At 39.1% G+C, this 14,722-nt stretch overlaps 1 protein-coding gene across 1 annotated transcript in view; it reads left to right on the forward strand.

Annotated features, from left to right (window-relative positions):
• gbe1b (glucan (1,4-alpha-), branching enzyme 1b) overlaps positions 1-14,722 on the forward strand; it is a 97,934-nt gene that overhangs the window by 1,549 nt on the left and 81,663 nt on the right. Inside the window, exon 2 of the mRNA XM_006796601.3 lies at positions 9,655-9,824. Within this exon, the coding sequence (XP_006796664.2) occupies positions 9,655-9,824 (170 nt within the window). The remainder of the gene's footprint in view (positions 1-9,654; positions 9,825-14,722) is intronic.

Here is a 14,722-nt window from a genome sequence, read left to right on the forward strand (position 1 = left end):
TTTATTTTTCACGTGTTTTTAACCTGATAATCCGACTAGATTTCAAAGAAGGGATGGATTTTGTAAAAACAATAAAGCCCTGCAGAATGAGAGAATATTACACAATGACGATCATATTATGAACTGTTTTATAGGTGTGACGGCATCAGGCTCATTTCAGTCATGTAAAAGGGGGGGAGTCATGCTTATGTTCTTTTTTAACTTACTGCCAAATGGTGATGATGATCTACAGCTCAGATTGCTATCATTTCTGCTCACCGCAGGGTCAGAGCCTGAAACTAAGCTTTAAAACTCTGCTTAGGGGCTATATAGTTTTATCAATTTTCATTACCATGTCAAATCTGGTTTCTAATGTGGCAGGTAAGGGACCGCCTGCTTTGTATTTCAAGCATGTAAGCAGGGCTCTAGCCTTGCAGAGAGATGAGCGTGTCAGCTCCATCTCAGACACAGCTTGGGATTTTTAGGCTTCACCGAGCTCTAGACGTGTCTCAAACACCTGTCCCGCTGATGAAAGTTGCACATAAATTATTTTACATATAGGATCGCTGCTGTGTGAAGGTTAATTCTTGATAAGCTCCTGGTGTTCTAAGGCCCAGAGTCCAAACACCGTATCATGAACGCAGGCACAGAAATCAGGAGCTTTCTCAGGCTGTGGTGTCACGCTGTGTCCCAGTACTAAGAATTTAGCTGGCTTATCAGAAAGAGACCTATGACCACAGAGGCTGATGCTTTAGATTTCACTGTGATGTCATTGCTCAAGGCTGCTCAGGCTGTGGTTTGTTGAACTGTGGTTCAAGCCTGATACAGATACTGTGCACAGTTTGAAATGACTCCAGTAGATTTTGCAGGTCTGCCATTCTAATTAGTTATTCTGTGGTTGCAGGCAGCTCTCATATTATCAGGATGCTAGTTTCAGATTGATTGTGAAAACAGCCGTTGATATTGCACGCAGGTTACAGCCCCAGTGAGCAGTGCCGTGTTGATATCGTTCATTATTTACTCTTCCTGTTGCGCAAGTCTGTAGGAAGTGCTGCTAGGATTTTGCAGCTCTGGGCCCTATGCATCTCTTAAATTGGATCAAATGAAAGTAGGGAGTATTGGGAATGCTCCTTAGTGCTGCACAGATTTGCGTATGTCATCAGAACTCATCTCAAAGTAAAAGGAATAATTCTCAGTTTTCTGCTTATGATGGTGATGTAATATATTTACAGAAAAGCTAATTATTGACTTTGAAGGGATGACTATGAGTGCAGATGCTCTGACTGGGGGAAATGTAAAGGAGGAGTTAAAGCTGGAAAAGGGGATAACATGCACACTTGGTTGGTTAATAAGAATTATTAGAAGAGAGGCTAGAGAAGATTTGGAACACTGCCTGTTGTTTTAAATTAAATTGATGTTTTATGTGCCTTCTTTGAAAGTGGCTTCGGAAGCATTTATTGTCTTTGCTTGAGGGTCGACAGAGATGTGAGTTAGACAGAGGAATTTTGCTTTCATCAATCAACTTCTGAGCAAATGTTCAGGTCTCTCTTTAGCCCCATTAATGCTTCACTAGGAAGAACGTTAATGACACTAGTTGAAAGTCACCTTGCTCCTGGCCTGTATGGAAGCCCCCTTTTTTATGTGAGCCAAGATAAAAAGCAGAAAAGCTTATTCTTGTCTTTCTCCAGGCTATTGCAGACTTTCTTGACACTTCTGTGCTTCAGCTGTCACCATCAGTCATACACAACACAACAGACCTTAACACTCACTCTAAATTTAGATGTCCAATTGTATAACAGTGAGTGTGTGAAAAGGGTGCAGAGTTCAGCTCATCTGTGGAGAGAATTTCAAGACGTGCTTTGTAATCAGACGGAAAATATTAAACTGGGACTTTGATTTGGTTAAGATATCAAAATAACACCGATTTTATAGTCCCCGAATCCATGGCTTAAAGGAACACGACACATGAGATGCCACAAAGTTGCTGCAGAGAATTTTTAATCAGACAAAAAATATTTACTTGCAAAAATCCAACGCAAATAAAGAAGATGGAAGCACCAGCTCAGGGGGAAAAAAGGGAAGACCTTGAACCAGCCATGCATTGGACTGTTAGGGTTAGACTTTACCCCTAAATTAATAACAAAAAGCAAAACTAATGAAATCTAGACTGAAAGCAAGACTGCTCATAATTCCCATCTGAACTAATAATTAATAAACAAAATTAATAAAAGGCAGCTTAAGCAAAATCCATTGCTAGCACAGGAGAGGTGTCTTCCCACTTCTCAAATGTGCCAGTTAATTGAGGCGTGTGGAACTTCTTCAGCCTTAAGTGTGGAATTATAGCGTTGCATTAACCATTATCCAACACCACTAAGAGTCTTGTCTTTTCTTCTATCTTCAGCATTAGAGGATTGTAAAAACAACATCCAACGCATCAGCCGCTAAACTGGGGAGCTGAGATATGCATGAAAGTACTTAAGAGCCAAAGTCAACATGACAACCTACTTTTCAGTGGTGCATCACCTCATTGGTGCGATCTTGTAACAGGACTGCACCAGAATGGCAGTGAAAATAATGGCACAGCACACATGGGTGTGTAACTCAGGAGGGCTTTAATGCTCTCAAACAGAGGAATAAGTGAGTGGAGTGAGTGGAGCAGCAACAGAAGTTCTTAAAGAAACTTCAGTTAGAGCTACCATCCCCCGAAAAGCACTAAATCTCACTCTTGGAGGAGGCCACTAGAAACATCTTGATTGCCTTTTATGTTTATTTTTCTCAGATGTACCACTGTTGCTTGACTCAACCAGCCGTGAGCCCTCAGCCACCCAGCGTGTTTATTCTACAACATTAGGTACATAACAGTATCATTTTAGGTATGCTTTGCATTCATGCCAAAAATGTGTTGCTCATTCTTTGAAATGTGGCAGGTGTTTAGAGCACATGAAAGGGCATGAGTGTACTGTATGAAAGCATTTTGTTTCACAAATGTAGATATACCTCACTTTGGGAGTCACTTGCACATGGAATAGACTTTCAGGATGTCTGGCCTGGTCACAAAAGCTGCAAAGCCAATTCAACACTGTCTGCATGTTCCTAAAATTTTAATGAAGATGGTAAAAGTTTAAGTTTTGTGACACAACTGGCCACCTATACAGAAACAGCCACACCCACTCAGAGTTATGAGCCAGGAGACGAGATGAATGCTATGACATTCATGCAGGAGGAGTGTGTCCGGCATGAATGTCATGTTGCAGATATGAGTTTGGGTTGTCACATCAGAAAATAAAGAACTGAACTGATACATGATTAGTCCTTCTTGCACGCATCTTCACCAACCCTCTTTAAAGGATTGACCCATATTTTAGTTACAGTAGCTATTATCTCTTTTGAGAGGGTAAAACTTACCTCAGGGAAACAAACACACAACAAAAATCTAAAAAATAATAATAATGATAATAATAAATTAAACATGGTCAATGATTCACTGTCTGATCTAAAGACACCTGTATTCACTGGGATTTGCTCAGATGTGTACTACAAGTTTCAAGCAGTCCACCTTCTCACTACTAAAGTCCAGAAATGCAGGAAAACCGATTAGAGCAAGAAAACTACATGGTTGCAGCACAGGAAGTGTCAACACCCGACACAGCAAACGTGCAGCAGAGGACAACATCAAGGCAGCTTTTACTATTTTTGACAAGAGTTTGAATCAGACACAGTCTTCTCTCGGTAATGATATGGTTTTAACTTATTCACGTGACATTGTCTGCTTCAACACAGCTAATCCGATGTGGTGATAATCTAAATCCGTTCACAGCATAGGGTCTGCTGTAACACCCATGCAGACTGGAAAAGGATTGGGCAAGAAAACTGACACTTTATCTGCTGTTTCAAATTGTCTGGCTTTGGCGCTTTTTTTTTTTTTTTTTTTTTTTTTTTTGTCAGTTCAACCTTTCATCATCATCTGTGCTGTAGACACATTTTTCTTTCCCGACTTGCGCACCTGGTGAAGTTCAGAACAGCAACGACGTGATTAAGAATAGTTTGTGGTTCTTTGTAGCAGTTTGAGAGGCCGCACACGCATGCTGGATTCAAGCCAAGCAACTCCTGAACCACTTCCTTCGTGCCAGAAATGAGAAGATGACTGTCTTCACTAATCTGAACATGACCTGAGCTATAATGTTCCATTTATTCATTCTTGCATGGACACAGACAGCAGTGTCCAGCAGTGTCTTATGCGAGTGGATGCCATATTTACAAAAATAATCAGATGTTTTTTTTACAACCTCGTCCTCGGGCACAGCAAGGTCATACAAGGAAGCAATGGAAGAATCACGATTCTGCTCTGTCATGAGATGTAGTGACAAATGCACATCGCCTTCACTTTGGCCATCAGGCTCTTTAACAGATGATTCAGAGAACTATCCATCTACTCCATCATGATTGGGGAGACGGAGAGAAGAGAGGAGGAGAACACATAATTTATCCTTAGTTTCAGAATTTTTCTACACGCACAATCAGGCTCAGCCATGAAACTACATGAACACATGATTCCAATTATAACCCAACTATTGTAGTTAGTAGATTAATTAAAGACATTCCATAAGGTCAGTTTGATATATAATGAAGACTAGGTAAAGTCTTTCAGCTGCTGGTTATCATTATGTTTCTGGTCAACACCAGAAAGAAAGTTCTGCATTGTTATGCTTTTATAATTAGAGCTTTGAGGCAAGATAAAGGTTTGTGCAATGTCTAATCAAGTTAAGGTGACCCTCACATGTACTTTGAGTTAACTGCTCATTAGCACAACAAAACACAAAAATAGATGGTTGTGTGGTTGACATTAGACCTTGTAACATTAACAAATTAGCATTGTCACTGTCAGCACTGTGAAATTGTGCTGATTTCTGTCAGATAAAGTAAAACAGACTGATTGTTAGAGGTGGGAATCACCATACATCCCACGATACGATATTATCACAATACTTAACGCACGATACGATATTATTGCAATTTTTAAAAATATTTTGCGATATTCAGATTCTGTACATAAAGGTAAACTTTATCAATATTCCTTTTATCTAATATCAAAGTCTCACACTCAGTCTTTCTCTCATTTCAGTTTTATTGTTGACAAACTGAACGGTTTGTATTACAGTCTAGTCCAACTTAACTGAACGCAACCATCTGGTACAATTATAGCTATTCTGAACTATGCAATTTATGAAAACTATGCAGCCCCTTCAGCAACTGAAGAATTTGAAAGTAAATTAAAACAAAATATAATTTTACATTAAATAAGGTTCTCAACCAAGCCCAGGTTTTGTAACTTAATATAAATGTGACAAAATCTCTAAAGAGACCCTCCTGCCCAGCTCCCAAGAGAGAAATTCTAGTTGGCATCCATTCCTGCTGCTAGGCATGGGAAGAGCTTGACTATTCAACTTTTCTTTGTGGTCTTTTTGTCTTCGGATTATCCAATCTCGACGTCATGCTGCTCTGCTTTTTTGCCCACTCCACTTCAGTCTCCTGCAGAGTTCGTTTCTTTTGTGGCCCAGAGGAGGGAAGATCTTCTCCCACTGGAGATGATCGATTCTTCACTGCTTCTCTGTGTGCTTCAGAGTTGAAGTCAAGTTTTTCCAGCTGTTTCTGAGCCCCATTTCTCGTATTCAGGAGAGTGTCTCCAGCTGGTCTGCTTTCTTGGACGATATTTGAGCCTCAGATTTCTCAATGGTGAGCTCTTTTCTGGCTTACCTTCTCAAGCACCTGCTAAACCCTAACTCTGATTTTCAATAGAGCTGTTGCCAGCTCATTAGCTTCCTTTTGTGCCTTCTGGACTTTGGTCTTGCTTTCAGCAGAGCTTTATCCAAAGGTCTATGTTTCCCCTCTTGTCCTCATGGTCTCAGCATGTAACTTTGAGAAAAATAGCAAATATTTTTACTTTATTTTTATTGTTTGAAATCACAGCCTTGCATAAAGGAAGTGGTACCTCAGTGTATTTGAGGGACACATAATATTACGAAACACCCAAATATTAATGCCATACAGTAGTTTTACTAATTTATGACTTCATAAGCACAAAGTTCTGTGTAGTGTAGTGAGACCTTATTTAATTAATGATACTATTAAGTGTTTATTGGCGTCGGTTGCTGTACTTTGGTACTTGGGGTAATTACCAATAAAGTGTAAAACACCCATGTGCACAATAATGTTAAAAAAAAAAAAGGAAAATGCGTTTTTCAATCAGATTTTTAGTATTGAACAGAAACTACCAAAACATAAACCAAGAGGACTGACGCCACATGGGATTTAAGTAAAAGCTTGGCTGTTTATTTTGACAAGCTTTTGTAGCCTGGAAGACCCTGGAGGGCTGTGATCACCCTCCAAGTCAACTGATTGTCAGCAACATTATGTCAGTACCACCTCCCAAGACAGTGAGAGTGAGAACATAACTCTAAAACATTACATTTAATATACAGAAATGTATTAAACATAAGGTTCCAACTGATCTTTTCTTTGTGTCCGGAGTCATTATTAGGTATGAATGATTGATGAAGTTATGGATTAATACCTAGAACTCACTTTGGTTGTGACCAGTTGGTCCTCTAAAGTTGCAGGCAATTTAATAAAGCCAATGAAGACTACTACAAGACTACTAGGTACAGATGCCTGCTGTTAATTAAATCATGTATATCCCACAGATATGCATATATCATATATTCTAAATGAATCCGTATTTGCTCATCTTGTACAAAAATAGCATCATTCTTATGGTGTCCTTATGCAGTTGTACATAGCAACAACATAGTTACTTTCTAAGCGAACATTAATGAATGAATATTCTGTCTTTGCAGTTTAAACCAAACTTATAGCCTTTAAGGAATATTTGGCTAACTTGATATTTTAAGTGAAAATGTGTTTTCTGTATGAAACTGTCAGTTATCTGACACGGGGATGAGAATTTTGTTGTATGAAGTGGTGTTGCAGTAAGTGTGATTTCTCAATTGTGCCACAGGATATTTTTCTTTTCCAATATCTTTGTAGATAGAGAAGTTATCTAAACCAAAAGATAAGAGATCCAGGACAGAAATCTGTTCTTCACATCTATAATCTCCCACTGCTCTATTACCACTGAATGGGAGACGGGACAAAACACTTTTGTAATTTCAAGCAACAGGGATTAGTAGTGTCTCTAGTTGTTTGCTACCTCAAAATGAGCAGCGGTGTATCTCTCGGAAACTGAAATATTGCTTTGCACTATAGAGAAGCCTGTTATAAAATTCAGCCATGTACCAGAGGTCTGTCTCATCTCTCTTAGTCCATAATCAATATTTTGGTATTGATAATGGACCCCAGCAGGGGTCCATTATCAATACCAAACAGTTGCAGTTGCAGTATAATGTCCTCGTAAGTGGATATCAGCCCTTGTAGAGCAAGATTGAGTATTTTTGGTCTAAATAACCCAAAATGTGATGTCTACATATGTGGACGCCAGGTCCTAGGAGGTTAAACATCTGACTACAATTGAAAATATAAAATGCGTGCATATTTTCATTGTCTGACAAATAATCTAGTTTTCAGGGAATGCAAGAAGGAAGAGAGAAGATGTGGGGAGACCGCTAGTTTTGCAGTCATGATTCTGATCTGCTAGCTTCAGGACTTCATGGCTAACAGTGAAGAAAAGTGGGTGGAGATGGTAGAATGTTTCGCAGACAAATTTTGACTGTGGATACCATGTGCAGTCCAGTAATCTGTAGAATTTGCCACTAATGTAAAACATTTGGATATTTATGGAAATATAAAGCCAGTGTGAGGATTGAGGTGAGGAGAGTTAACAACTTAATCCAAACTCAATTTTTAGATAAATGCACAGGGCGGAAAGGAGAGATATACTGCATGTGTTTGATTTATATTTGATAAACATAACATTTGTGTTTGCTGTACCTTTAACCCAACCAACCAAACTCGCTTTCTTTTATTTGAAGTAGAACCCAATGTAAAAGATGACTGCATCCATACACTACTGGATTTTGGCTCTTGAGTCCCTCTCCTCCAACCTCCTTGAACCCATTAGTAATGATAACAGACATGACTTTTATGCCTTCTAATACTGTGGCAGTGAAGCACTGCCACTGTGTGAATCCATCCTTTGTCCCTTTTCTCAGTATATTCTTGAAACTGTGACAAAATGGCAAAGGAAGCATGTGGCAGCGTTCGTTGGACTTAAAAGGTTTACATTTGGCAACCACTGTCTGTACCCACTATGCTCAACACAGGGAGCAGCTGCTGAGAAATGGCGCTGTTACTTCAGCCCATCATCACTAGCCCCAGGGCATTCATAGGCCAGTCTGAGCTTGGCTTCAGGGCTATAGGGGAGGGAGTGCACTTAACTCTGCTGGTTGCAAGAGGCTTTCTTTACCGGGAGGGGATCTGATATGGACACCGGCTTGGCTGCTGGAACTTAAGTGAGATAAATTGCAAAGTAGTTAGTCTGTCCTTTGCAGTTGAAGGTAACGGACAGGTTTATCTCTCAGGATATGTCTGTAGTCACACATTCTTGATGCTATGAGGCAGGTTTGCATCCTGAGGGTAGACCTTGGAAACTTGTGAGCACAGAAATATTATGAGCCGCTTAATGTGCTTGTTTTTTGGGGTCCCCTCCCAAATAGATCTTCTATGGACGACTTTCATATGCATATCGATACATGCATGAAGTGCATAAGAGCATGTTTTAACAGTTATGATGATCTAGCGTAGAACAACACAAATGAATGGTGAAACCTTCTGACTGTGATTGTTTTTAGAAGAATTTTTGAACATCGACATACAGCAGAGGGACTTCATTTTCTGATACCTGAATCAGAATCAGAACACTTTATCAATCCCTAAGGAAATTATGTATGATTTTGATTTTATAATTTGGTGCTTAGCGATAATTTTTTGTGTGTTTACGTGCCCTTACGCTTGTGTTGCCTTGGTTACAAGTAAATAATTTAATCAATGTAGTTTCAAATGATCTTTTACTTTATATAACTTGGAAAATGTTTATAAAATAATATGATATTCTGTTTGTTTTGTTTTTATTTATATGTAAATTATGACACTAGAATGAAATAGAAAGCCTTTGTACGGTACCTTTCAAAATACAATTAGCAGAAATTAGGAGAGCTTAGTGCACAGTTACACAGCTAACTAAAAAATAATTAGATAAATATATACATGAATACACAGTTAAATAAAAAATAATAACTGCACAGTGATGAATTTTGCAAGAATGATTTTATTGCATATTTTGAAAGTTACACAACGGTAATTCTTCCACTTGCAGAGAGTAAACATTAATAAAAATGAAAAATCTTTTAAAAGAAAACCCAAATGAGATAAATCAGTAAGTTCTTAAAGAATTAACCTCAGATTTATTATAAATCCACAGCCAATTCGATCTAGAGAAAGTTACTGTGGAGAAAAAAAGGGAACATGCCAGCTGAAGTAGAAGCAGAGGAGACAGCTTGATGCAATAGGAGGAAAAATCAGTTGCAAGTTATTCTGTGCAGAATTCCTGAAATCTATTCAGCATAATATACTGTATAATATCAGATATAATCATCAAATGGTACATTAACTGGAGGACTTTCATTCATGCATGTTTTTTTATGTGTTCTCTGTGCTTTGAAGGTATGAGTTGCTACAGAAGCAGCTTTTCCTGCTGGAAGAGGCTGAGGGAGGCTTTGACCAGTTCACACGCAGTTACAATACCTTCGGTGTTCAGCGAAGGCCTGACAACAGCCTGTATTTTAAAGAATGGGCTCCAGCTGCAGAAGCCCTCTTCCTTACAGGCGACTTCAGTAAGTAGCTTGAGAAGAACCGTCTGTTCTGTCTGTGACACCAGGGTGCTGTGCATGTGACATCCGAGTTGTTTCCTTTAAGCTTAGTGAACTTTCTTGCTGTGTATAATTCTTGACACAATGTGGATTGGACACCCTTAAGGTGGAAAGTTGTCACTGTCACCTCAATGCTATTTCTTTTTCAGGGCTTCATGTGTGCTGGGGAATCTCCCATCTGCTTTACTCCCAGCAGAAATCCCCATTATGCTAAAAAAACAAAAAACAAAACATAGGTGAAGCTGGTAAATTTGAAGCTGCATAAAGAGTTTGACCCCCCCCCCCAAAAAGAGAAGAGATTTCAGTGCAGAGCGAAAGGTTGCATGTCTTCATAGTGCATTAAATAAATTAAATAAAAGATTTGACATTTTTGCGCTCCTGAACACAAAAGGGCAAGAAATTAAGAAAACGCACAGTGTGCCGTGTTTCAACAGTATCATCACTTTTGAACAGCCGACATGGGAGTTGGAAATGTGGAAGATATTGATTACACGGGATAAACTTGCATACTGAAGGGTAGCTTTTGAATGTTGGGAGTGTTTGTTAATATTTTAGCAGCTAGTTATTTCATCATCGCTCGCAAAGTTGTTGAGAGTGCAACCTCTGTGTTTGCACTGAAATCTCTATTCCCTCTGGTCCCAACTTTGGAAGTAATTTAATGGACTTTCAGATTTTATTTTTAGTTAATGGATGTAGTGGAAAAATACAGCAACATTGTTTCGTTGTATCATCCTTAAGATGATTGACTGAGACAAGCTCTCATGTCTCAAGTTTTTTTCACAACCATTATTTTTATTATTATTAGTAGTATTATTATTATTGGTCTCTGTCCCCCCCCCCCCCCCGGCATAAAGTTTTCCAAAGTTATTCATTCCTTAGGAAGATTTAATGTATGCATGCACTGTTAATTGGTAAAGAGTGTGCAAAACCGCACACGATATGCAAAAAAATAGCAGTATGTTTATTGTATATAGACATTTTCTGTGCTACTTAGTAGGGCTGGGCCATATCATACCGTTCACGGTAATACCGGTATAATGTTGCGCAATGACAAGAAAATGAAATATCGTGATAGAATATGGGTAAAACGCACATGCGCAGTGCCTTTGTTTTCATACGGACATGGCGAAAAAGGCAACGGGGAATGAGAAGGGCGAAAGCGGATCGTTGAATGAAACGGATGAACCAAAATAGGTTTGTAAAAATGCTGCAACTTCAGTGGTGTGGAACTGGTTTAGCTTTCGTCCGTCAAATACACAACAAAGCACTATTTTTGGTAGAGCATGCTAGCGGGCCGTCGTTATTACCGTGTTTTTTGGAAAATACGGCACACTTAAAATCAATCAATCCTCTGAAAATCGACAGTGCCTTATGTATGAATTCTGGTTGTGTTTACTGACCTGGAAACAATTTTATGTGGCACACGGCGCTCAAAAATCTGTGAAATGTTTTAGTGCGACTTTGCTAAGCTACGAAGACACACCGCTTGATGGATTGTCGGAGCATTACGGCTATCGTAGGCAGGAACCTCGCGGAGTGATACGTACTGTGCTTCAACATAATATTACCGTATTGTGTGTGTATAACCTCTTTTTAAGTTTAGTGGATATTATACATGGTTATGCTGAGGATATGTCGGCCAATTTCCACTGGAAATACCTTTTGGTTAAACTGTCAGCAAGGAATTTACATTCGCACTGTTATGTTTTTATACAACTTTAATGCAGATAAATAAAACAACAGCTGCTTGTTTAAGTAAAAATACATTGATGTTTTTTTTTAGCTAATAAAATTGTGGAGTTTTAAAGTATTTTGTCTAGTGTCAATTATATCATCAGTTATATCGTTATCACAAATTTTCAAATGTATACCGTGATAAATATTTTTGCTCATATCGCCCTGCTCTACTACTTAGTTCTGTCTCTGCCACCCCCTCTTTCCATAGTTCCTCTGTTCCATTTCCTTCTTTAATTATCTTCCCAGGACCTTGGGCAGCAGCTCAATTCCAACATTCAATTCTGTGAGAGATTACATTTTGACACGGCTCAGTTATATTATTTGATTTCGGTTTCATAGTAAATGTGGAAACACCCCAGTAGCCCTAGTCATGAATATGGTGCAGGTTGGGTGCATAATGCACTATGTTTTTTTTTTGTTTGTTTTTTTCAGAGGAGTTTAAGAAAAGCGAGATAAATAAATTGTTAAAAAAATATGACTTGGCCTCCCTGTGAAAAGTGTTGCTGCACTATCCGGTCACTTCTCGAGCATCTCTTTTGATTTGTTCTCTATCCTGCAACTGTTATTGCTCATGAATAACAAGAAGATGTGGCTTTACAGAATAAAACATCCTAAAATGACATGCCGAGGTGGTCACTTTACAATAAAGGTTTTGTGTCCTAATGTATTCCTCAGTCAGTGGCAGTTGTGAGTGTGGAATCAGCACATTATGAATATGCCTTTTTGTTGTTGTCTCAGAGATAAAATTCAGTGAGCAGTGAAGTGGTGTTTTATCAGTTTTTCTTTTAGATGACTGAGCCTGCTGCTTTTACTCGGTGTCGCAAAAAAGTCACAAGATACTGGAGAACAGTGCTGGGAAAAAAAACTAACCAAAAAAGGGAGGGAGGAGGAAAAAAAAGCACAACGAGGAATTATGTAAGAGGGTTTGGAGGGTGGGGGGGGTTTAAATTGTGCAAAGACAGATTGTACAAGTCAGAGAAATAAAGTGGTGTTTGGACCACAGGGGGGATATTGAAATGGAACAAAAGCCACAGTGATGACTACAACTACAAGCTGTTGTTAGCACAAGGCAAAGTGGCAACACACTGCAGTAATAAGGAAGACTGAAACTGCTAATTGTTATATTTACTATTAAAATGAATGAAACACCCTGTGGTCTGACTCTAAAATTTCTCATTGTGCCTCCTCCTAGTGGTTAAATAAAGCACAGACATAGGACACGTGGATTTTCAGTCTCTTTTTCTTCTGTAGATTAAAAAGTCTGCTATAAGAAGCTGTTTTCACAAAAGCCATAATAACAATAATAATTTTAAAAAGACCACAAGCAAGATGGAAGTGAGATAGCGGTATACCGTGCAGCGAAAATAATTTGATACGTGTGTACAGTAGGGATGGGTATTGATAAGATTTTCATGATTCCGATTCCATTTTCGATTCTGTTTAACGATTCGATTCTTTATCGATTCTCTTATCGATTCTTTTTAAAAAAGGAGAACACTAAGGTCTAATAGCTTAGAACTTTGTTTTATATCTTCTCTTTGAACAAGATAGAAATTTAGGTATAACATGGCCTTAGAAACCCAGCAGTGAGATCTTAAGAGATCCACAGCCTACAGCTCTTCAATGGGGTGTCACAGGGTGCCCAGGAAAAAAAAATTGTAAATGTAAAATAATAAAATAAATATTCTTCTGTAGCAATAACAAAGTATAACATAAATTATTCTGTAGCAATTACACAAGAATATTCAGTAATGTCCCTGCCTACAATTAATCACATTCACTTACCGAATGTCGGGGGCATCTGCTGTGGCAAATGGGTGCAAGCCTTTCACCACAAACTTAGTCACTGCTCGGTGACATTCGTCTATCCTGGCCTGAAAGGAGACGCTACCGGTAGACTGCAGCGAGAACTGCCAGCATCTGAGCCAGCCTCTGTCTCTCTCATCATGGTCACCTAAATGCACAGTAATGGCAGGTTTTGTAATAAGGCAGATCGCGCTAACATAATATGAACTGTTAGTTGATTATTTACCTGCCGCATTAACGGGAGAGGACGTGCAAACATTACCGCTGCTGCTGGATTGAGATTCACGAGTCCGGAGCGGAATTAAAAACACGACATTCATTTAAGGTCATCGCGTGTTTTGTGAGCAAATGCTTTTGCATATTCGTAGTGTTTCCTCCCTTAAATGAAATATCTACTTTTCAAGTATTGCAAGTTGCCCTGTTGTCATCGGTTCTCGTAAAGTATAACCAAACTTTTGAGCGTTTAAGCCGCTTAGGCGCCGTGTTTCCTGCTAGGTAAATGACGCTCCGCAACGTGGTGGCGTCATTCGGGGCGACTGGAATCGATAAGGGAATCGTTTGCAAAAATGGCAAACAATTCCAAGGAATTGAAACAGTGGGAACCGGTTCTCAACAAGAACCGGTTTTCGATACCCATCCCTAGTGTACAGTATGTTAACTATTTGGATACTGAAGTGTCCAGTACTCAAATTACAATACCGTGCCAAAGAGAGCCACCCCTCATTTCTTCATATTTTTAAAGAAAAGGGGAAATGGGTACAGCAGATTATTGAAACATATGCAAATATACATGGAAATTTAGTATGTAATGCAAAACCAGAGGTCGTACAATTCTAACAAGCTTGAAAATCAATATTTGGTTTGACCACTTTTATTCTTCAGCACAAGCTGAGCTTTCTTAGGCAAGCTTTCTTGTCATTTCCTTAAGGAGTCTTCAGGAACTCACTACACCAGCTCCTTCTTTGGATGTTGGCTGCCTTTTGTTCTGTTCTCTATCAAGATGATCCCACACTGCTTCAGTAGTTGAGGCCAACTCATGTCTGCTGGTGTCTCTGCTCGGCTCCACTTTCGTGTTGCCTGTGTGTGGTGTCATTGTTCATTGACCACAATTTGAACCAAAAATTTCACATTTCCAGTCAAGTCCAGTTCTTGTGTAATTTGTCCCACTTCAGCCTCTTCTCTGGGTTTCCTTGAGAATGGCTTCTTGACAGCCACTCTTCCACTGAGACTATTTGTGATGATGGAGTTGAAAGGCCACTTGCATCTCTCTGGTCTTTTGTGTCAGGTCTTTGCTGTGTTTTATCCTATTTTATAAGGAC

This window comes from Neolamprologus brichardi, chromosome 14 (assembly GCF_056152115.1).
Source record: "Neolamprologus brichardi isolate AB-2024 chromosome 14, ASM5615211v1, whole genome shotgun sequence".
NCBI classification, from domain to species: Eukaryota; Metazoa; Chordata; class Actinopteri; order Cichliformes; family Cichlidae; genus Neolamprologus; species Neolamprologus brichardi.